Source organism: Gambusia affinis, linkage group LG15 (genome assembly GCF_019740435.1).
Source record: "Gambusia affinis linkage group LG15, SWU_Gaff_1.0, whole genome shotgun sequence".
NCBI lineage: Eukaryota > Metazoa > Chordata > Actinopteri > Cyprinodontiformes > Poeciliidae > Gambusia > Gambusia affinis.
The window spans coordinates 13,667,867-13,692,990 of record NC_057882.1 but is presented as its reverse complement, the minus strand read 5'-3'; the positions used below and the strand labels follow the sequence as shown (position 1 = coordinate 13,692,990).

The following is a 25,124-nucleotide window of genomic DNA, read 5'->3' as shown; positions in this document are numbered from 1 at the left end:
TCTGTATTTTTGCAAACATACATATTTATTCAGAGCTAGATCTTTACATAGTATAAAGGAGTAAAAGTATATCTAATCTGTTTAGTTTAGGAATGCAGAATTAAATATGGATGACAATATATCACCCTATAAAGTGCGAATTCCTTAATCAACTTTTTAAAATTTATCATTATTGTTTTAGATTAGTTTGAAGAAGCTTTACACCTTCAGCTCTGAAGTTTTTGTTTGTTTCCTGTTATGAAATTCTCCGCTTAGTTGGTGGGCAAGATGCTTGTTGGAACAAGATTAAGGGGGTCCAGGTGTTTATTAGTTTCTGAAGACACACATAAAAAGTGCACACAGGGCCAATTCAAATCCACCGGACTGTGCACAGAGTAAAAAACATGTAGGGTGTAAGTGACCGCAGGAAAGTTAAATAAAATAAATTGGTGTCGATATCATCTTCTCATTACCTGTTTTTTTTTTATTTTTTAAATAGCATAAAACCATGACACTACTACTATTGTGTTTTACCATTAGAATAACGTTAGTATGCTAGAAAATTGTATTTTCCCTTTTACTATCTGTGTATTAAAACCAAAGCATGTATTTTGGGGTCATCTGTCCACTGAATGTTTTTTCAATACCCATAAGCCTTTTGTTCACTGTTCTCTTTAGCTGAGCACCGATGTTACTTCTAAGAATTGCAGAAAAATAGAGCGACGCTGCTCTGTTTTCCTCTATTTTTTAAACCCCTATTAAATTTAAGTAAATTTTATTCTCGATGACAAAGATTGTGGCTTTTGTGAGCAGCTGTATTTGTGGTTCTTTTGCGGATGTGTTTCTCCCATCTACTACAAATGTGTCGTTTTCTTCTCATTTTCAGATTGATCCTAAGGTTGCCTTTCCCCGTCGCGCCCAGCCTAAGGTAAGAATGAATTTCTCACTTAGCAGCGCTTCTAGAAAGTGATCATGCGTCATGTTGCTTGCTAAGTTTTATTGTGCTCACACAACCTTTACAAGGAGAAACAAAGATTGAGTTTGGATTTGTTGTTCGCAGCTTGGCCATATTGTTTTACTGTAGCAATTACCCCTACAGATGATTAAGGGCGAGGTTTCAGCAGTGATGAAAGAATACATTATTTTTCTTTATTTCTGTAGTGTTTTAAGTCTGGCAGCTTTTCTGTAATATTACTCTTTCCTGATTCAGTTTTCAGTCCCGTTGCTGCAGTGGTATGAAGTCGAGCTCTACTGCCTCTTTAAGGCAGCAGTGCATTTCTGTTTGAAAGAAGTTTCTATTGTTTTAGCTGGGATGAAAATAATCAAGATGCTCCTGTCTTTTGTTAGCTGTTAAAATGTCTTTGGTGGCACACATTTAATATTAAAGGGCAAGTTTTATTTTTAACTGATTAGGCTGATAGTTCCTTGAATACATTTTTCTGAACTGAATGGTGACTCCCCATCTGACAGTGATGAATTACACTTCCTGGCTGAATTACAAGTCGGGAGTTCTTTTGTCACATCCGGAGTTGAATGAGACTGAATGACATGAGTGATTTAGAAATATCTTTATTGTGTGGCATGCATGCAGAAATTGTCACAATTAGCACTGAAACAATGGGTGATTGAAGAAATAAGCCATATTCCAATCATGCAGGAACTGTCACACAGGCTCTTCATGATGCGTATTATCTTTTCTTTTCTTGATTACTGGTCTTGAGCGCTTCCATCGACAATTAAATATTCAGCATGTGCAGATGGCGCGGTGGAGTAGTCAGGGGCTTTGTTGACATGCCCCCTCACACCATCCACCAGCCATTAATGTGCAAGCTATGGCGCAGTGCACTGTAGCGCCATTCAGCATCGCTTTCAGGGGCTTTTTTCCCCCACCTAAACCAGGTGGAAATCGATAATAGATTTTCTCCTTTTCCCTGGATCACAAAGAGGGGCATTGTTAAAGACTTGTTCACGTTTCAAATAAGGAATTGGCAGTGGAAGCCTTTAGAGCCAGAGCACATTGTGACTTAAGGATATCGGCGTGCGGCTGAGAAACAACCGGTGTTTTTCCACTTTTTCTTACATGGCAAGCCTATCGACTTAACTTCATTTCATCTGAGCTTTGCTAATAAAAGTTGAAGGTGCAATACAACAACTCGGATGTTTGATGATGCATCCAATTATTAGGCGAACAAGTGAGTCAGCTTGCTGTGTGGGTTTCTGCTTATATTTTTACTCGTAACCATTATGCTAACTTTCGCAACAACTTATAAGGAAAGTACACTATTATTTTCTAAAGCATACTTTCCATAACTGGCACTATAATGACACTGTGAAAACACCACTACAATGAATTGTTAAATAGCCATAAAGCAATATTAAGGGAATAGCAAAATGGTTTTATTGAAAGTGGATTAAAAAGGTTCTTAAAACAATTGGATCAAGCCCAATAGATTAACATTGCAATGGTTTATATTTTAGGTTCAGCTGGTTTAAGACGTTTGAAAGAATACCCATTCAGATGTTCCTATTTTTAAATTCCTCTCTGTCTAGAAGAAGCTTTCTTTTGTCCTTTCTTTTGCCTCTGCTGTCTGCCTGCTTGGCTGCTTGAATAGGTTTCCTTTTTGTTTTAAAGAAGCTCAGCTTGGCAGGTACCTTAGTAGCTTTGGCTTTGGAGAGCAAATCGGCGTTTTCACGAGTTAGCGATGGCTTTGGTGCCAACCTCGACGGTGACCTCCCACTGCTCGGTGCTGCAATATGGTAAAACTATACAGTATGTACATCACGTAGCGTAATGCTGAAAAAACAGGCAGGAGGTGAAGGTGAACAAGGAGGACATTTCACTGTAAACAAGCGCGGGTGTTTGTGCCGGGATGACAAGATCAGAGGGGGAAAAAAAAGCCAACTTGTATCAGCAGACATTCCTGACACTGCCCCAAAACATGGACTGCTGAGAACAGAAAACAGACTCAAGGGTGTTCGACATCAGTCATTAGGATATATTAAAACTCACACATCCGCTGAAGTGTAGTTAAGTATAGTCTAACATTTAAGACAAAATCAATTTCTGTAGCTACACAAACCTGTAAAAAGTGAACCGAACGATTGCTGTGGGAATACGTTAGAGTAGATTATTTATGGTGCTTTGCAAAAGTATTCAACTCAACCAAATGAACGTTTTGAACTTTATACCACAGTAGCTTTGGTATAAAGTTGTGTTATTATAAGTTAATGTGACTGACCAACACAATGAATTTCAACTGGCTTTAGTTCAAGGCTGTGTCTAGATCATAGCATCTGAATATGTTTTGGCCTAAATCATTCCACATCAGTTTTGGCTGTTTGTTTAGAGTGTTGCCCTGATGGCAGATTGACTTCCACCTTCATCTTCCCATCGACTGACTAACATCAGTGTCAATGCTGAAGAGAAGTATTTCCACGGCATGATGCTACCACCGTTTATACAACAGGAATGGTGTGTTCATGTTCGGAATGCGTTTTTAGGATTTTTTTTTAAATAACCTTACCCTGCTTTAAGTTTTTCCCCAACTTTACCCCTTCCCTGTCTGCTGTGTTCCTTGGTCTTCCTGCTGCCTGTTCACTAATCTTCTCCAACAAACCCCCGAGGCCTTCATGGAACAGAGTATTTATACTGAGATAAAAGTTCATATTGGTTCATATTGTACTGGATTTTATTTAAGGGCATCAGAACACAAGTGATTAAATGCCACACTTCAAAATTCTTTTCATACTCGTATTTCTCGTGCATCATTTACCTCTCATTTCACAGCCATTCACCATTTTGTTCAGGGTTATCATGTGAAATCGAGAAAGATCTATGAAAAAGGAGGAGGAGTAAAAATACTTTTGCAAGGTACAGTAAAGATCACACACGGTAGATTTTCCTCCTAACATTTAAACTTGCCTTTAGGGAATCATGTGTTTGCATGATTTAAGGAATCTTATGGTTTTGTATCCATTTGCAACACAATATTGGTAAAGGGCACAAAGTGGAGATAACCAGTGGCCCTGTCAATCAAAGAAAACAGACTAAGGAAATGCAGACCATGCCATACATTACAAATGAATAATGCTCTCCTACATTACCTAATGTTAGATTTTTTTTTAGAGGTTGTGCTTACAAGTACAAAAAAAAAAAAAAAGTGAAAAGATATCAATATAGGCTGGCCTGCAAATATTCAGGGATTAGTTTGCATCTGAGGATGACTGACAGGTGCGAATGAAAGGATTAAACAATCATGATGTGATGCAAAGTGCTTTATGCACATTCATTTATGCCTCGCGTCCTCCTTGCCTGTCTGGGGATAGCCAAGGCTTTGTTAGATAGGCAGCTGGACGTGGCTGCAGAATGCCAGGATTCCTCTGTAAAGGTTTCAGCATCTTAGCATTTACTTCCACACCAAATAAACAGTTCTTTATCCGCCGGCTTACTGGCTAAAAACCGATCATATTGGATGCTGGTCCCTGCAGTGGTTGCTGTTCGACGTGGATACAAACACAGGAAGGATGAACTGAATTCAACCATCATCATGCATTGCTTTGCTCTCCAAAGCATTGTTCAAAGTTCTACCCTCAGTTCACACCTGGAAATTGCTTAGCAGACGTGATAAGTGGCTGGCAAGTGTAAAAACAGAGGATTGTGATTTTCATGAACTGCTTGGATTAATAGCTGTGAAGTAATTGTAAGGTGTGATGATCAATCGCTTTTTCAGCTGAATTGGACAGATCTTCATTCGCATCATCCAGTGATCAAAGTGAATGCTTGAAACTCATTTAAAACAAAATAAATAAGTAATTTCTCGTTCCAATATATACATTTTCTTTTGGCTTAGTGAATCAAAACATTATTAGCAGATGTTTTCATTTTATAATTATTGTAATTATTTATGCAGCTTTCTACAAACGAGTGTGGTATTAAGATCCTTGCTTTTCTCTATTTCCCAAAAATACATGCTGCGCGCACACACCAAAACAACCCACCCTCCCATTTTAGTTTTGCAACTGTGTACAAAATGTGGTAAAGGAGACAGAGATGAGATAATTCAGTCTCTGAGCCTCCTTGTTTGATATTTCCTAGTAAGACCTGAACTGAAATATGTAAAAGAGGACACAGTTTTTGTTTTCTGTCTTTTCTTTTCTTTTCAATTTTATTTTAAGAGGAATCAAAGACGGTTTCTGCCAACATCGCTCGAGATTTACCACTCAGCTGCCGGCGTCATTACCGCTGCCGCCGCCGCCGCTGGTTTTGTTTCTCGCAGTGCAGTCACACACAAGCATAACATGTCCCAGCATGATTTTAATTGCCAGTGGGACTGTGGCCACTTCAGTGGGAGATGAGTTCTGATGGCTTGTTATGGAAATGAAAGGAGGGAGCAGCTTTGATTTACTGAACACCGGGCGTAACCCTTTCGTTGCACCTTTCAAAGGGATTTTGCCGTGCAGGCCGAGTCGGGCGAGTCACCTCTGTGACCTGCTGAGCGGACTTTGGGATGCAGAAAGAAGGCTCTGTTGTTTCATAAATCGATGTGTGCTGCAGAAGAGCAGCTGGAACAACAGTTGAAGGAAGATGCTTGTTTTGTTTGCATTGACACGTCTTCCCTAAAATTCTCATTCAGCTCCAAGAAAGAAAACTTGAGTTAGTACAGTATTTGCAATAACAATTAGGGTTAAGGTAGATAACAAGCCAGAAATACCATTAAGGCACTCTCTAAATTGTATTTTTTTTATGTGCCTCCACTGTTTTGTCTTCTCCCTCTTCTTGTCTCACTCGTCTCTGATTGTCACGTTCTGATCATTCCTTTGCTTTCCCCTGCCCCTTTTTTTTCTTCTTCTGTCTACTCTTCTCTCAATGGCGAACTGACCAGTACCACCTCCTCCACCTGTCTGCATACCGCACATTTCTATCAGGAACTTTGTGTGCTGTATGTTCAAGCTTGTTGGGAAATAAAAATGCCAGATGTTGTGAACTTGTATAGAATAAAAAAATTGTGATGGATACAAGATTGATTTAGATCTACTGTTCTTTTCTATTGTGTTAAAATAAATCACAGTATCAAGCATTTGTACTTCCACCTGTACTGCCTCAACATTTATTATATTATAATGGGATTTTATGTGATAGAAAATGGAAAAGGTTAGGAAGTTTCAGGTTTGTTTTTTATACAAATATAAATCTTAAAATGTGACATGCATTGGTTTCAGTCCCTCATAAGTAAAGCTTATTCAGTTATCTTCAGAAGCCACCTAATTTAAGTTAGCATTTATTCAGACAGGTGAAAAACAACAAAATCCAACAAATATAAATAAATTAATAAGTTGATTCTCTTTAGGCGGTCAGGCTGTTCACTATTGGAAAATCATGGGTGCCAATATCACAGGTGAAGACTGTAGTAACAAAATCAGTTGAGCTAAATTCAATATATATTTCACTCTCCTCCTATTTAGCTATGTTTCCAACTCTGTTACCTTTCACCTGCTGACCACTGGCATGAATGTCAGAAGTGGAAATCTGCTGGAGTTAGACTTTATTCGACAGCTGAATGTTTATAGACCTGCAATGTGTGAACAGTTATATTAAGAAAACATGTGACATCATATAAAAATTGTCTATGTCAAGATGGTATTCGCAACCACATGGTTTTATTGACAACAGGGCATCTGACTACAGTAATCCCTCGTTTATCGCGGGGGTTACGTTCCGAAAATGACCCGCGATAAGTGAAATCCGCAAAATAGAAAACTTTTTTTTTTTTACAATTAGCAACTATTACATGTACTGTATACAAATACAGTGACTCACGTGTAGGCCGTTTCACTGCTCTTCAGACTGGGCCGCTGCATCCTGACTGCGCTCTGCAGTGTTCTCTTCTTCGAAATTACAAGATAATTTGGCCAACTTAATGTAAATTTGCCAAGCTGTTTTATGTACGTACACATAACTGCACGTGACGACAAAATGATAGCACAATTCGTAGCATGTTTTGATACAAGAAGCGGGAGTGAGTTTTTAGCGAATCAGAATGCAGAGCACAATGCACCAAAAAAAAAAAAAAAAAAAAGCATTATGAAAATCCGCGAAATAGCGAATCCGCGATAAGTGAACCGCGAAGTGGCGAGGGATCACTGTACACCTCCTGTTTTAATGAAGCAGTGGAGCTTTGGCTAAAAGCTTTACCAGAACAACCTTATCATCCCCCCTTGCATTAAACAAGCATCACCAATTACATTATTAGCTCAGAAAGCCAGGAAGTTGTCTAATTAGCTAATATTTTTTCAAGGTATGTTTTTTTTTTTTTGCTCTTATAATGTTGCATACAGTGATATTGCAATACTGATAAACTTGTAATATACCATGCAGCCTTAATTCAAAACAGCTGGGGTTTTTTTAGGACTGGCAGGAAATTTGCAGTTTGCCAGTTGCCATTTGTCTGGTTGTCTGGTCAGATGAGGTCAAGCCTATATTCATATTGTTGTTTTAGAATGGCCCAGTCAAAGTCCGTAATTAAATTTAACTGAGAGCTTCACTGACGCTGTCCGTTCAACCTGACTTGAATTTGTGGAGTTTTGTAAAAGATTTCTACATGAGTTAATCTCCTAAAATTCAGATAAAGTTTATTGAAGCTTGAAGTCATAATGTGACAAAACATAGAGAGGTTCACTTTTATGAGGCACCAGATGTTGTCTCCATTCAAACATTTCTTTTTTATTTTTTGCTTTGTCTGTCGTCGTCTTTGTCATTCTTCTTCACTGCGTCTCATGTCGTACCCTCTCTCTTCAATTCTCTGCACTTTGTTCTTAGTCTTTTAAAGATTATAAGGCCTTGTAAATCCAGCCTTGCGCCTTCCTCAGTTATTTGATCTAGATTTAGCAATATGATATTCCCCTCCTCAAAATGATCCTTATTTTAAATGACACAGCTCACTGCTGGGAAAATGAAACCGCTGTAGCTGCCAGTCCCTTTGAATGTCCCTGCGAGTTTATTAAAAGCACCAGCTTCCCGTTCCAACTCAGATACGCGCAGCTGCACGAGTCCGAGGGAATATTCAAGGACAAAAGTCTACAGTGTAATGCATCAGAATGCCACGTCATTATCTTTGATGAGCATCACAGTTCATGACAATGAGCCCTCCCTAACATTTCAGCTATGATAGAAGGCTCTTTCTATCTTACACATTCCTCTCTCTCTCTTTTTCTTCCTCGAGGTCTTTTTGGTGTGTAAATACCTCACAGTGTTAGAGAATGTTATGTTGTGCAGGCTATTATCCAAAGCCGACATAGCATTTCAAGGTGTGTAGCACAGGTCTTATTCCGGTGAGCGACCAAGATGTCCAGCTGAAGGAATATTTTCTTTTCTTTTCTTTTTTTTTTCTCTGTGAATGCACTTTTGAAAATGGATTTTACAACTGACACTAAATGCGTCGAGACAGGGGGAGAGAGACCAAGATGCAGTCAGAATGTAACCAAAGAAAACTTTGACTAAGATGTCAGAAAAGTGACAAGCAAGTTGATGGGAATTCTTCACTGTCACACTCCTCTCGAACCTGAAGAAGAAGGGGAAAAAAAAAAGACAGAGCCATGGAGGCAACATAAACAAACCCGCCCTCAGATAGAGAATGACACAAGGAGTTTTTTCCCTCCATGGTAATGGCTGCTGTGTCGAAGCTGGAGATGGGTTTAAATCCCTGACCCGTCAGCTCCTTCGCTTTCAGCGGCCTCGGTGGAACTGCTCCAGATGAAAACGGGGCCAGAGCAGAGACATATGAATGACTGTTTGTTTGGTGGTCAGACACAATCACCAACTGAGTGACCCAGTTAACGGGTAGTCAAAGCGATGCTCAGTTTGATTCATGCATGGTTTTTTTTTTTTTTTTTCATTTTACACTTCCTAAATGTATCTTGTGTTCTCTTTATTTTTTCTCGCAGTGCTTTCAGCCAATATTTATGCTTCAATGGAAAGATAAATGATTTGTAAAAGTGAATGCTAGTGTAATTATTTTTTGCCGCAGATATAATATGAACACACATTTCTTTTGTTTGAATAATTGCCAGAGCGCTTATAAATGGAGGGGATGTGTGTGTGATTCTTCTTTCCTCTTCTCTCGTCTTTTCTGCTCTGGTCTCCTTGGTTGCGGGTGGAGAGTAATTAGGTTTTCTAGGGGATTGAGGGGGCTCTTACAATGCTTACCAATGGCAGCAGTCAGGCAGGCTAGTGCTGGCAGGGCAGAAAGGACAGAGGGCTGTGCAGGAGCCTGGCACTGCTAAACCTGATGCTGACTGACAGTAATGAGGACAGCCTGCTAGCCAGGATAGAGAGGAGAGAGCACAGGAGAGGAGGGCATGGCCCTTCACTGCGCCTCTCAAGACTTCTTATCAATGGATGTGCATACACAGACACATGTACAAGACAAACAAACACAAGTTCAGCATTTACATGAATGTAAAGCACAGTGAGCGCGTCACAGGGATTTTGCCGTTTGCCTTCAGTTATTATCCTCATAAAAGAAACGGAAAAACAACACCCAGCGTGACTCAATCCAGAGAAATAACCGCTGCACTGCAAAGGTTATTCAGTTTAAAAAACATTACGGTCTCAGATGGAACAGCAACTTTTTGTCTTCTGGGAGAAAGCTTTTGACTTACACAAAGGAAGCATGTTATAATGTTGCCACCTTTGAGGTGGAAATTACACTGTTTACACCAGGGGTTGTACCTGATATTGATCATTTAAGACCGAGGATCCGTCGATATGGAGTCTCAGTCCAATATTTGTACTTTCCCAAACTACACACTATAAAGAGCTATTAAAATCAGTGCCAGTGTTTCAGGTTTTTGCCTTAGTCCTAAGTTGATGCTATAAAGAACCAGCTGACAACTGTTTTGATGTTCCAAAGCCAGGGAGTTTCCCCTGAGCCACGTCATTACGTCCCTTTAAAGGTCTCTTCAAACAGATTAGGTGAATTTCTCAGTAGAGTGTTCAGAATTATTTGCTGTGAACCACACTGCAAAAAGAGATCCAATATGATTAGATTGTTTCTCTGTTTAATCACTGTTTATCAAAGCCGTTAAATAACACAAATTAGAAATGACGAACCTTGTAGATCTGGTGCGACCTAGCTAGACAAGAACTTTAGACAGAAGTTGGCAGTTGCACTTAATTGTCTTAAATGTGCATTTTATCACATAAATCCTTTGCATAATAGAAGAAAATTATTTTCTGAAAATTGGGATTCTGGTCCCCATCATGATCAAGTGGGTAATAAAAATATGACAGATGAAGATTACCTCTGAACAATCGAGAATATCGGTAGGTGACCTCTTGCTGATGAATATTATTTATCAAATTTACATTTTCCGATGGAATACACCCAATTACATATCGAAAAAAAAATCTTGCACAGAAAACCACAGAAGTACGAAATGGTGTGTGAAATCCTTTTGAACTATTATATCTAGTCAGGTTGGTAGTTCAGTCTTTTTCTTCTGCGATGCTTAAAGCTCCTTCTGTGCGGCAATAGATGTCTGGATTGGTAGCTAAAATTGATATTTGATCATAATTGGATGGCCATCCTTTTCATCATGCAATGTTAATGCTGAGAAGGGTTTTTCAGGATATAAAAGTAATAAAAATTGCTTTGCAACTTCCATAAATCCTACAATGCAACATTTGTATTTTCTTTGCTCTTACAGCATAAATGAGAAAAAGATTGTCTCCATTTGGTTGTTAGTATTTGATTTTTAGTGCTCTCTCATCACAGCAGTGTCACGAACTAAGTGGCTCTGGTCATCACAAACTAGCAGTGACACTGACCTTGGGCCCTCTTCAGCTGTAGCACTCTTCTAAATTAGCCGCTGCAATAATGTGATAGGTGGATTCCCCAGTCTGATCTGTTTTTTTTTTGTTTTTTTTTCTTCCAATCTCTTCAAGTCTGCACCAATCCAGGGTGAAAAACAAAGATTGTCAGAGAGGCGGAGGAGCACTTAACTTTGAAAGTCATCACTTCAGGGAGCTGTTTTGGCAGCTCGAGAGGCTGATGAGGAATGCATTTCTAATTTTTCAACATTGACCTTTTTTCAGTCTGTATTTGATTGGAATGTAGGAAATAAATAAAAAGATATGCCTTGTTCAGTTAGGATGATGAGCTCCATGGTGTGGTCAAAGACATCCTCCTGCTGTCAAGTTTTTCTTTTGCATTGTTTCCTTATATTACTCTTTCTTCTGCTCTGTTCTCAAATATGCCGTTTGAAACTGACACAACAAAGAGTGAGATATAGACATCATCACATCAAATGACTTTGGATGCATTCAAATGCGTAGAGTTAGCTACACGGAAAATACTGTGTAATATTTTCACAGTAATACTACACACCAAATTGCAGCAAATTAATTAGATGATTTAGTGTGTCTAATCAATGCACCAAATCAGCATTAATTAGATAATTTTTTCCATCAGGTTTCATGCACCCTCATCAAAGTAAAAGAAGAGGGAAAGAAAACTGCATGAAATTCAGAGTTTGAATTTCCCTTCCAAACTCTTAAAGGAGGCAGAGTGATGTGTAACATCATTGTGGTCAAACAACTGAAACCTCAGTGCTTTATTATACGGCACCTAAACTGGATTCCTGGATAGACATAGACTTTGCTTTTAATTTAAATTTTTGGGGATTTGAAATGGGGCATTTTATGGCTTCAGTTGCACAATTGGTGCAGGGCTACATATCAGTTTTCCGAAACGTACACAATGGCGGAAGAGTCGTGGCAGACTAATCTGAGTCTGGGACGGCAAAGTCTGAAAGGCGCCAAAAAGACAAAGGCTTTACAACATAACTATACAGTTTTGCACCCAAAGGAAACTACCTGAAGGAACATTGATGCATCTGCTTCAATATTTTGCTGTGTTTTTGCAAAAACACAGCAACCACAGCGGGACGGTTTGCAGTGGCCATAACGGGACCTTTTTCCGCAACATCACGAACCAAAAGAATGTGCAGAAAATGAAACAAACTGCTACCCACCATATTGCATTTTCTATCCTCTCAGCATTCCTGTCTGGGTCGCTTTCTTCCTCATTTTCTTCCTCAGATCTTCTTCAGCAGATCCTGCACTCTGTATCACGGGTTCAAAGTGGTACAGCTGGATGGGTTTTATATTTAGTTCTGTAGCGAAATCCGATTCAGTGTCAGAGACGGACATGCTAGCGGCCAGATAGTTTGTCCACAGTGATGTCACATAGCAACAGCTGTATATCTTAGATAAAAGAATCCTAATTTTCAGCTCTGCTTCGTAGCACCGTTTAGTAGGTGGAAAGTTGTGGTTGGTACTATTTTTTACAATTGTAAATAATTTGAATCTGAATTTTGATTGAGATGCTGTATGAATGGAAAATACATAAAATACCAGTTTTTAAAAAAAAAAAAAAAGCTTTTTTCCTGTTCCTTTAACCTTTAAAAAGATGCATTGAAGTGTGTAGCAGTAACGTGACGATGGATGTGTAGAAAGCATCAAGGCATATTTTTCCAGGTCTTCTCTATTCTAATATTAAACAGCAGCTCCAACTGTTAGAGAGCTGATTTAAATTGTGTTGTTTCTAAATTGGCTTGGTCTTTTACTTGTTCAACATTAGCATTTAAACAGCCAATAAATACAGCATCTCTTCAGTTAGTTTCTAAGTGTAAAATTACAGCCTGACTGTAATCATTAATATGATGGATGTGTCTGTCTGATTGGAAGATTGCCTGACCAACTCACCCAAGTGTTTTCACCATGATTGGAACCAGTTGTCATTTGCAGGGTTAGATATTGGAATCCCACCTGCCAGACCGCTCTTTCTCACTTTGACGACATGTGACAGTTTATATCTGTGTTTTTCTTGTGCTGTCCTGAATCTTTTGTTTGTTTTTTGTTTTTTTTTAGTTTTCTGGGGCACCAGCCCCTCTGATTACGATATTCTTTCAGCTCGACAAACCTGTCAGGTTGATAGTTGTGCCTGTGTTGTCGGCGTGTTTAGTGGCAATGGCACAAAAAGCTTTTTGTTGCCCTTGTCTTGTAGAGCATCTCTTTCCTGGATCATCCTTATTATAAATCTCAATTGCTTGGCTGTACTTTTGATGATTAGTTTTGCAATTACCTGGTTCAGAATTTGCACTATTGTCAAACTAACTCTGTCCTATAAAAAAATGCCAAAGCTGGAATCAAGGAATACAACAGATTTTTTTTTCCCTCACAATGTGAAATATGCTCAAATTTAGCAGCACAATAAGATCTTGTGATGTTTCAACACCATCAAAGTAAAAGCTGCAATGCAAAGTGCTACCCAGTTGTTGTCGGCATATGACTTTCTCTGGTGAAGTAAGTGTAAGCTATTAGTATGAGCCTGGGAACTAAATATGACACCCTGTATCTTTAGTTTGAATTAAAAGGAGAGATAGTTCTCGAGTTGCCCTTCTTTTGGTGACAGAGTTGATAAAAAAAAAAAAAAGAAAACAACTTCTTGCTCGGCAGGCCAATAACACTGTCACAAAATCTTTCACAGATTTTTAGTTCACTTATTTGGTAGTGTTTTGTTTGAAAGAGAAATATAAAATAGGGATAGAGTTACAGACAAGACACAGACCTGTTATCACTTTGGGAATACAGTAAACATACAAATACTTTTAAAACTGTATACAACAGCCTATTTTAGTAGTTCAAGTTTCAAATACACCCTAATAAGAACCAATTCGCACAGAAACTGATATCTACAGTCTTGTCTGTTCTCTTGGTGCTACAGTCAATCATTTCAAAATATTCATTAAGATCTTACTTGGTTATTTTACAAACTGTCATCTGAATTTTAATGTTGCCTTTTAAGTCCTGAATGAACTCGTTCCGACTCTCACCAGCTTCAGCCAACATCACTACAAGGTCTTCTAGGTTTGATAAACACATTTTGCACCAAAATAATCATATCTCGGGCACAGAGTACTGTTGTCACAGCTTCATTCCACTCTGGATTTTAGATACTTAAAAAAATTATATATATAAAAAAAACTTTTTTTCATGATAAGCGTTTTAAAAGCATCCATAATTTCTGAAGTTTTTCTTCGCGAAGCAAAATTGACTTTTAAGAATCACACATTGATTTCTATCCATGTGCAGCATATTTGTGATTTCCACCTGACGCGGGAGCTGTTGAAAGGCTACTGCTATATTCGTGCTCTGCCAAGGCAGTGCTTAATAGCTCCCAAATGGCCCCAGTGGCAGAAAATCTGCATGGTATTGTTAGGTGGTAGAGGAGCCGGCTAGATTCAGTGGGCTGATTTATAACAAAGCAAAAGCAGGAAGAATATGCAGCAGCACATGCTGTCAGGCATGCAGCTGCGCATTTATGGTGAAGACCCTCACCTGCCTTATTCTATGCAATCACACGCAATGGGGTCTTGTCACTCACTTCTGCAACAATGAACTATTTATAACATTCTAGAACTTTTTGCTATCTGCGCCGCGCTTAAGTCGTGTGTTTATTTTCATATGATGATATGACATCTGTAACACCTTGTCACATTTTGCTGCTAAAAAATAAATGTTGTGCTTGTGTTGGACACGACTGTGCAATTTTGAATTACTGCATCTAAGTCAGAGTGCTAAAGAGCTTAGCTGTTCCTCTACATAATGCCTCAGTCCTCAGCTGTGACCTTTCTCTTCCGCACATCATTCACGATTATACTGCTGACATGTTGGCTCATGCCAATAATTTTTCATTGGACGCATTGTCAGCCACATCATATTTTATCATCTGGATAAATTTGTGTTGTGTTTTTCATGTGGGCTCGCCATAATTTGTATTTGTGTGTTTATGTGTCTGTCCTAGAGATTAGATTTTTTTTTTTTGCATTCAATTCGCCTTGGAAAAGAATTCACAAGCAAACACAATCTGGCACCAGTAGAGAGGGGGGGGGGGGGGGATAAAAAATACTGGCACGTGGTGGTAAACTAAACAATATCAAACAATGACAAGAAAAGAAACAACTGTTAAAATAGAGCTGGTGTCTGTGAGTGTGTAAAACTACTCATTAAAGAGTGAGTTGGAACAAAAGCGACACATCTTTGTGTGCCATGTAAGTGCTGCATCACAAAGCAACAATAAAATGCTACAATAAGGCCACACATTTACATTCAAACTATTCTGACTCTTAATTATAGGTATTACTCAATTTGGATGAGCAGCTTTTCAGTTCTGATTTTACCAGTGGTGAATTATGACTCAAAATTAGCACCTTTCACGCTTAACATAGCAGCAGTGGCTTAACACAAAGCTCACAAAACAGATATGTTCATGTTTGAGTGTTTTGGTGGCGATAGCACTGAGGAATAAGATATGATGTGTAATAAACTTGGCTTTTTAAAAGCAACGTGGAAAGTCATTGTTCTGGGGAACACAACAGGGACGTATCTGAGCTGTTATTGAAGATGTGAGAGTTAGGCATCGACCTGTTGCCACGTTCAAGGTTTTAAATGTTTTTTTTTCCTTAGAAAGGGAGGCAGTGACAAGAGGTTTGTTTAGATGCATGGAGCGTATATTTCCATCTCTTGTCATTTTGTCCACACTGCTGGTCAGCTGGCTGAAAGGTTGCCACACTTCTTCATTTGGTTAAAGAAGCAGAGATGGTTATTTGCTTTTAAATTAAAGCAATTAGATTATGTTATGCATTCTTGATATACACTGTGATATATATATACTGAGTCGTTTTTACCTAAAGAACCTCATTGTGATCCATGCTGGGATATGGTAGACTTACAACATGTATTTGTAGATCATATTGCCAATATTAGTAGAAGCAGAGATATTTTTTTTTTGTTTGTTTGTTTTGTTTTGTTTTTTTGCGAAATGCTGTTTACCAGTTCATGTAACATTTCTCACTGTTTTCACAGAAGACTAAACAATAACATAATTATCTTTCACATCTACTCATAAATCACACATTGACAAAAGTCTGAGTCCCTTCGAATAAGTGACCTTGTTATTTAACTCACTTTCATTTACTCTGACAGCACCACCCACTCCAGTCAGCGCAAAGGCTAGCTGCTGATTTTTAATTAAAATGTTTTAGGTAGCATTTGAATGTTTTTTTTCTTCTTTTTTTTTCTTGGTTAATTGATGCCGTGACATAACCAAGGCAATTACTGCTCATTTTCCATTCTCGTAAAAGAATTTGAGGTAACAGACTTGATTTATTGTGCCAACAGTTGGATTAAGGTAAAACAAATTCCTCATTAAACTTGGTAAACATCCCAGCAGCACCTTTTTTTTTTTTTTTTAGGTTTCAGTATTTGTTGCTTACAGCTCCACTGTCTTTCACTGTTCAGGTGGTTTTTACAGGGCAATGTTTTCTGCCCTTCATTTAGACTGAAACTGCCTGTGCCTCACGGTGGGCAACGTTTTGCTTCCAAATGGAACTGGAGATTCTAATTTGATTGAGTGTGATTGACGCCGGCTCCAACCGCATCAGCTGGTAATTTATTCCTTCTTATCCATCTTCTTTTGCAGCTGCGCTGCAGGTGTGCCACCACTTCTCCAACGTCCTCGGTCGCAAAACAACCAGAAAATGTGTTTCTCGCACCTAGTCGGCTCTACATGTGGTATACACAGCAGTGCCATGACTGTGGACCGTAGTTGCTGCTTTTTTACCTTGACTCATTAAAAGAAGATCCCCTGTGACACCCTGCTGGAAGAGGCAAAAAATAAATAAATAAATAAATAAAACAAACAAAAACAATTCCCCACATATGAAAAATTGTGTTTCTTCTCCCTGTGCTGCTAGCCGAGGGTGTGAAATAATCAGAAGTCGGACACAAGCAGGTCAAGTCCAGCTTGTAGCAGTTATGCTGTGACTTGATTTCCTCTCGTGTTATCATACAATAATGAAAAGTGTTGACAGATTCATTTCCTTGCTGCTACTGCCTAAGAACATTTTGTGATTTCTAATTGATAGCTACATGCAGCAATTTTACAGCACTCGGAGATTTTATTGCATTTTTAATTAGGTCAACTTTGACCTTCTGTTCTCTTTGCATTTATATTGCTCCAAATTATTTCCCCCTTCTTTCCTCATTAACTTGTGCTAAATGAATACCAGCATTTGCAACACATTAATCCATATATGCACTACATGAATTATTGTGACATTTTGAGGGTTAGCGTGTTTGATCACACATAATTAAATAATCTTTGAAAGGGATATCCCTTGCACTTGCAAGCTAAAAACAACAACAAATATAAGCAAGTAGCCCAAGGAAAGGCAGTTTGTAACAACCACTTAGTTGGCTAATTGACTAAGGGAGATACTCCTTACATACGTCATTAGGGAATACAGGTGTGTGATGACTCTCCACTTGGATAAATCCTCCAAATAGAACTAGTTAATCTCCCATGTAATACTGAACAGATGTGTGTATTGGTAAATGAATAAGCACAGACGAATCTACATTCGCAAGGTGTTCGGCTTTCGTTTGGATGCCATCCACCAAATGTTAACGTTGTTTGCCAACATGCTGCCCTGTGCAGTCCTCACCAGCCAAAGAAAGCTTCGACCTTTGATTCTCCAGCAAATAATTGCAACATTTGGGTAATTTCAAGCTAAAACAATGTTCAAGACAGTGGCAGTGTTTTGTTTTGTTTTATTTTTTTATTAAAGAGAGCTGCTCTGGGCTGCTTTGTGCTTTAAAGAATTTGCATCCCATGAAAATCTTCCATCCTTACAAGGACAATTTCAGCGCAATCATTTTAGGAGAAGTGGGTGAAGGAGCTGAGTTGGCGAGTGTCAAGATTCCATTGATTGCAAATAAAAGACAGCAAAAAAAAGCAGATAAAGGAGGCAAAGCGGCTCTCTCCATAAAGCACTTTATATTTAATAAAAAAATAAATAAAATAAAATAAATTCTCTACTGCTAGAATTTCACCTGTGGTTTGCATTTGAATATGAGACCATAGTCAGTAAACCTATGTTGGCCCTTCTGTTTTCAAGCTAAACAAAGTGTCGACCTCAAGATGTTTCTCTTTTGACCTCAACTGTCAGAGGAAAACGGTGTACATCTGCGAATAATTCGAGCAGAAAATAAGTAATACTGCGTGTGCTCCCTGAATAATTTTTAAAGCAAGCAGGGAGGGAGTTTTAAAGTTTGTTCACGGGGATTGCAGAGATTTGAAAAGCCGCAAGCCGTGAAGTAATTAATTTGCATAATGTTGACAGGACCTCTGGAAGAAAAAAAGAAAACGCCTACAATACCAAACATGTATGAGTGCATTAAAAATCACTTGTGGAATAGAACTCATTAAGATCATTGGTAATAATTATATCAATGTGTTTGAAATTATTGAGTCCAAAGTGGACTGTTATTAGACATGAAGTGGAAATTCATAAAATGAAAATCTTCTTTTGACCTTAATTCTGCTTTTCTGTTGGGAGAAGTCTGTTTGTACTTTTCTCTCTGCATGTGAGTGAATTTGTCTTTTTGTTTCATTTTTCAAGCTTTTTCCAGTATTAAGCTCTTTATCTGCTTGGCTGCATTTATAACTGTAACACTATTTAATTTCCTTACCTCCTTAATTGAAATTCACATCTCTTTCTCCTCGTGTGTCTTCCTGCTTTGGACGTTTTGTGCGTGTATTTTGCGAGAGAGTGTGTGTGTGGGAAGAGTGTGTGCGGATATTAACGAAAATGTATTTTCATCCTGAAAGTGGCAAGTGATGGACAGGATCTCCCAGACAATGCCCCCTCTCTCCACCCTCAGTCTTTTTGCTGCTGCACCTGTCTTTTAGATACCGTTCAACCTTGTCTCTGTCTTTTGCACTCTCTATTCCCAAGTCCCTCTTTTCCCTGGATTGCCTCAGCTTGATAAATCTGATGCTAAATTTAGAGACATATTTTTCAAAGTCAAAGGGACTAGAAAGAAAGAGGTCCGCAGACAAAAAAATGGCCTCCCTAATTCATGTTTATCATCTTTTATTTATCTCCTTGATGAACAGGAAGTCGTCACAGAAATATCCTTCTGCCTTTTGTCTCTCTGCCGCCGCCGTAACTTTTTCCTGTTCTCCAATTAAGTGTCACTGGCCATATTCTCGTCTCAAGAGTGCCGCATTTAAACTGACTGTGTGAACAGCTGACATCGTTCAGCTCAGAGGGGCTATGCTTTATAAAATTAAGGCTTGTTGAGATTCAAATGGAATATCATTGCCATTGAAATTACAGCTGCAAAATGTGCTGTCATTGAGTGCGGCCTTCATTACTTTCCCCTTATTTCCTGGAATTCTTTGTTAGACCTAACATCGTTTGATTACAATATGGCACCCACAAGACAGAAATTATGCGTGCTCATGCTGGAGTGGTTTCAGCTGCACCTTACAAACTTGGCTCATCTCATTTTTATGAAGCCTTATTAGCCACGGGCTAACACATTAACAAATAAAAGCAATAAAGCATAGCGACGAACAAATAAAAAAGCCTGTAATCCGAAGCACTCTAACACTACAACACACACGTATCTATTCATCCACGCTTTAAAGGAGCATTTTTTAGCACTGGAGATGAGGCAGGAATCTTTACTGAACTGGAGAAGTGTCAAAACAGGGTTGCCTTGTAAAAGGAAAGCACACCAGGGAATGCAATAGGAGTGAGAAATGTTTGTAAAATATTTCATGTTGGTCACATTGTGTTTGGTCAATGAATGACTATTTTGTGGCAAGATGAACAGAGAACAAAGCACACTGCAGAAACTGCTGGGTTAGAAGCAACACATTTTGGTTCATATTTTACCAATATCCCTGTCGCACTGAGTGTCCACCTTTCTTTCAAGTGTTGTAGTAAAGCATGATACACTATAGTATACACAATTAGATCAACAGATAGGCCATGGTGTCTTTGATTTGTTTACGTCAGAAAATCTGCATGAACACTGCAGCTCTCACATGTAATAACACCAATACTTAATCTGACACTCTGCCATACTGTCTGTCCAGGTTCACTCACCTTGGCTTGCTGGATGTTTGGAACTGAAAGTGAGGCTGACCACTTGACCTAGTTTCCAATTAATTTGGCTAATAACTATCTGGCCAATCGGGGGCACTTATAGAGCATTGAACTGTAATTCCCAGACTGCCTCTTGATCATTAAATGCGACAAAAACAGAACAAAACTCTGGTGTTACGGCTAATGTGATGTTCTCCATCTGGATACAGCAGAATAGTGTAAATTCCACACCATTGATTCCAATATACTTATACTAAGATTAAAGCAAATAAAGAGATGAGCATCCTTCAGAAATGCAACAGGACAGGATGTTCAAAAAAATCTATTTCCCTATTTACACGCGTAAAATAGAAAACGATCACAAACAACTTAATTTAAACGAATCTAGACCAATCCAGAACCAACAGTGTTATGTCAAAACTGGATTAAAAACTGGATCAAAAACAAATAAAAAATAACAACACATAACTGTTATTGGTAAGCAAGATTATTTGACTTAATTTTTCAGTCTAACTCTCTTAAAAAATTCGAGGTTAGAAAATCAGAACATTATAGTGTTTAATAAGGATATTAAGTTCTTTTTGTTAACAGCTTAATTCTGGAAAAACTACTGCTCAAGGTACTGCACTGAATAAACGAAGCAATCAACAATTTTTTTCTCATTCTTCATTCTTAATTGATTTTATTGAATTGATACAGCTAAACAGTTTTGGAGTTTGGTAAGTTGCTTCTACCATTTAACCTGCTGAACTGTTAACCCACATGTATTCTACTTGATATGAAATAATAGGTTCCTGAATGGATCTTTGTACACTAAATGTTTGTTTTGTTGCTCAGACTTATGAAATAAAGACACCGGCTTTGCCTGATCCCAAACTGCATATTTAGCAAGGATCAAAGTATTAAACGGCACAGTTGAACTACTTATGGTGGGCTAAATTATCAGCGTAAAACAAAAAACACTGCCCCACTATTGTGTGTTAATCTCCTAGATTTCCTTTAAATTCCCTGATTTAATAATGCTCATGTGGGGAATGCCACAAATAGCAAAGAGCTTACAAAGCACACATCATCAATATTCACAAGGCAGAATGGGCCTTCCTGGATATTGGAAAGGCTGTAATTGAAATGTAATTTTTCTACCTGGTTTTGTAGATATACACGACTACTTAAAAGAATACACATCTTCTTCATTGTAGTCGAGGTAATGCCTTGGGCTGACGACCACTTATTCTCTCTCATTCTTCTTGTCCTTTGTGTTTTCTCACTGTTTCTGACTGCTTTTCTAACTTTCTTATCTACCTTTTTCCAGCATCACTCCTACTTTATCCTCCTCTGTGTAGCTGCACCTAGCCCCCTTGTTTATATTGAAAATAAAGGGTGGAATATTGTCCTCCTGTGCAACACAAGTGGCTTCCTGCCGTGGCTCTCCATCAAACTGTACAGCACTTTTATTTTTTTTCTTGAAAGGACAAAGTGTAATTAGTTTGCCATTTGGATTTACTCTGCAATTATCTACTAGATTGTGGAACATTCAGGTGCCTTTAAGTAAACAGTGTCAGTGCTTAGTGGAATAAAATAAAATAAAATGCAGAAAAAACATTTCCCAGGACCTAAAACATATCTCAATGTTGTGTTATATAATTTTCCTCATTGGCACTAATTGTATACATTGTGTATAGCTCGCCCATACAATTCTAGGCAGTATATCTACCGACTTTAAAAAAAAAATCTTATTGTTGTATCATCTTCATGTTGTAAATGTTGCTTACACCAGATGATTAACCAGGGGGAGAAAACAGTAAATATCACAAATCCAAACAAAACCTTACAGAATTAGTGAAAGACTTGGATACGGCTCGTGTTCTCAAGTGTTTTGTAACAAAGAACGCATCCTTAGTCATAGTAACTCGGTGTGAGCTACACCTTTAGCAAGACTGCTTAAAAACTCTTCCTTGTACTTGTCGCCTGACATTTCCCGATCTTTGATCGATGAGCTTGCCAGTAGCTCCTTCACTCTTTCTCTCTCTGTCGCCGAGATGGTGAAGATGGCGCCTCCTCAAGCTGGATTATGAGCACAACTCCTCTCCTTTTGTGAGGATACTGAATTGTACCGAGCCGTGGTGGAATCTCGAGGAGAAGCAATTCAAAGCAGAATAACTATAAATCATGACTAGGAGAAGAAATTTACATCGGATTACAGTACACCACAACACTGCATTACAGCAACAGGTGTGTTCACACTTAGGCTATCACTGATTACATTGAATATGCAAATCCAGAGCTGATGCATGATTGTAGAGCAGCAAACGCAAGTTTCTGTTTAATGGTATCAAGATGCCGTTGTCTCTGATTTGCATTCTTGCCATCTTGTGCTGCACTAATGAAACATAGATAACAGTGTAACACAGTCTTTTTCACTTCATGATAATGTGCCACATTATCATTATAAAGTCCACTGCAACTCTCACCATGTAAGATATGCAGAAGACAAATTCATCATTACAAGATCTTGCTTTGAATTTGTTGTTTAGGTATTCCTTAGATCGTCTCTCATAATTTTCTCCTAAATTTCTGGGCTAGAGCATTTTATATGTCATTATAATTACTTGTTAAAGAAATAGTGGCCAATCTTGATCCAAAGGTTTCTATAAAGTCTTGCCTACTGATTCCCATCTAGACTGATCCTATTTTTTTGTTTCATAAGAATTTAAAGACATCAGCAAGGAAATATGTGTTGCAAGTTATTTGATAGAGATATTAATATTTACATTTGACATAAAAAAGCTAATTACAAATTTGTTTCCTAATATCCATTAACATGTCTGTCCCCAATGTTTGTCTGATTTGTCCAAATGTCAAAAAAGTATGTTTCATTGGTTGATACATTTATAGACCAAAAACTGTTTAAGTTCTTAATTTAGATAGTTTGTATGGATGAATAAAATATATATCATGTTCTTCAGTTTCTTTGCTGCTGTTCAAGAAAAAACTAGCAGACATGGATCTCTGGTGCAACTCTATTAAAAACCCAAGCTAATGTTAGTGAGTGTTCATTTAGGTATATTATCTTACAATAAAAGATAATTTTCTCATAGATAACCACACAATTAGATGAATTGGATTATTTCAGCAAATAATTATTTTATGTTGTCTTTTTTGAATAAAAGCAGTTGGCTCCTGTTAAATCTTTTTCTTATTTTTGTAAATATTGTGATACTGTGGGATTTTGACTCAAGGTTATTAAAACATGGGAATCTCATAGGGCCCTGTCCCTTGTTAATAACGGGGGCTGTTTAGCTTTACACACCCTGCTTGAGATGCTTGTGATTGGTCAGAGGATCTTAAAATGGCATTAAATTGTTCATGCCATACTTCCAGGATTTAAAACCACAGCCCTCTCATTGAATTCCAATGCTGAGAACAAACTGCACTCGGCTCTGAATAACCTTATTGTATTTTACAATATTTACACTCAATTATCCAACATCAACCAACTAATTAAGCCCAGATCCAAATACAATAGACCAAACGCACTTTCAGTCTGTCTCTCACAACTTCTCCTACGCACAAGTCCCAAAAGCTCTGTGCTCAAGATTTGGATCCTATTGAAATAGACAAAATCATAACTGGGTTAAATTTTCTGTCTTTTAAAAAAAATCACTTTTCTCTTTCTAACAGTTGGCTGTTTTCCCATCTATTATGGCAGTTGAAGCAGCACATTTGTGTGTGGAGAGGGGTTTTGGGCGCGCGCGTGTGTGTGTGAAGGTGGTCACCCTTTTTAAAATCCTTTTTTAGAAAATGAGCAAGTACTGCCTTGCTTGCCTAAAATCTTGCCTTGCTTGTTAAGTTTTTCTAAGATAAGAATTATTAAAACTTAGGCAATTTCTAAGTTCAAAGCAGGGGACCAGCACACTCAAAAGCTGCAGCTGCATGTCACATTGTTCAAGAAAATACACACATATGTGAAAATAAGTAATGTGCATGGCCTACGCTACTACTTTGCAAGTTGTGCAACTCATATTTGCAGGGCTGTCTGGGACACAAGTGAAACGAGACACAGCTAGTGCAACAACAACAGGTTATAGGAATTGGCATACCACTTGTGTAAAAAAGTCTAGTGAACCCTGATCCAATATTACGGATGGGATCAGGACATAACTAATTAAATTCTGTAAAAATAGATTGACGGTTGCAAAAAAGAAAGAGAAAAGCAGAGACGAAGCTTAACATTTTCTGTTGATATTAGATAAGATTCTCTGTGAACATAAAAACTGGGAGCGTCGTATTTACAGGTGCAAAAAAAATTGCATTTCCTGGTGATGACATAAAATGATAATTGCAGCAACGCAAGTAGTTCGCATTACGCATTTCTGTACATGCAATATCTGACATCTTTAGCCAGAATGTGACCCAATTAAAACCTTGGAGGAAATTATGCCCACATACTGTGAAGCAGAAAGCAGCAGGTGGAAGACAGAGTGCATTATGGAAATTTACCCAGAATAAAACCATGACCTAAATTTAAACTTCATCCCCGGAAATGTACTTTAATCTTTCTGTGAAAGAAATAAATAAGAATTGGCAACACTATTATGGCAAGTTGGTTTAACGAAAAACAAAGGACTTCTTTCTCTGAAATGGTCAGAGAATCAAAATGAGAAACCAGCTTTGGAATGCAGTAAACAGCACCTTTGGCCTGCACTACAGACAAAAGGACAGAAAGTTTCCTTTTCTCTCCCTCCCCCCTTGTTTGTGAAATATTGTTTTTGAAACTCGGGAAGAGGGAAGCAGCTGAGAAAGCAAGGACAGCGCTTTTCTTTTAAGGTCCTGGGTGGGTCTCAGGGCCTCAGGGTTGAAATGGGAGGGCAAATAGGGGAAGTAAATGCCAGCACCCTGCCGAGTAACAGCCACGGAGGCCTTTTGACTCGGTTGCCATGTTACTGACCCTTTGGTTGCAGGTATCCTTTCCCTCAGACTGTTAGATAGATGGGGGGGATTCTTGTGATATGAGGAGGAGGAAAGCAATAGAAGCAAAGTTCCTTTTTTTTTTATCTCAGCACTGAGGGTGTACAGAGGTGGAGAATAGGCTGGTGTGTGGACGGCAGGTGGTGGTCAGAATTGCA

General features: G+C 38.4%; 1 protein-coding gene across 8 annotated transcripts in view; it reads left to right on the top strand.

The window, feature by feature from the left end:
- msi2b (musashi RNA-binding protein 2b) overlaps positions 1-25,124 on the top strand; it is a 293,528-nt gene that overhangs the window by 14,000 nt on the left and 254,404 nt on the right. For all 8 annotated transcript variants that reach the window (XM_044140959.1, XM_044140960.1, XM_044140958.1 and 5 more), the window contains exon 5: positions 866-907. In XM_044140959.1, coding sequence (XP_043996894.1) covers positions 866-907 — 42 coding nt within the window. The remainder of the gene's footprint in view (positions 1-865; positions 908-25,124) is intronic.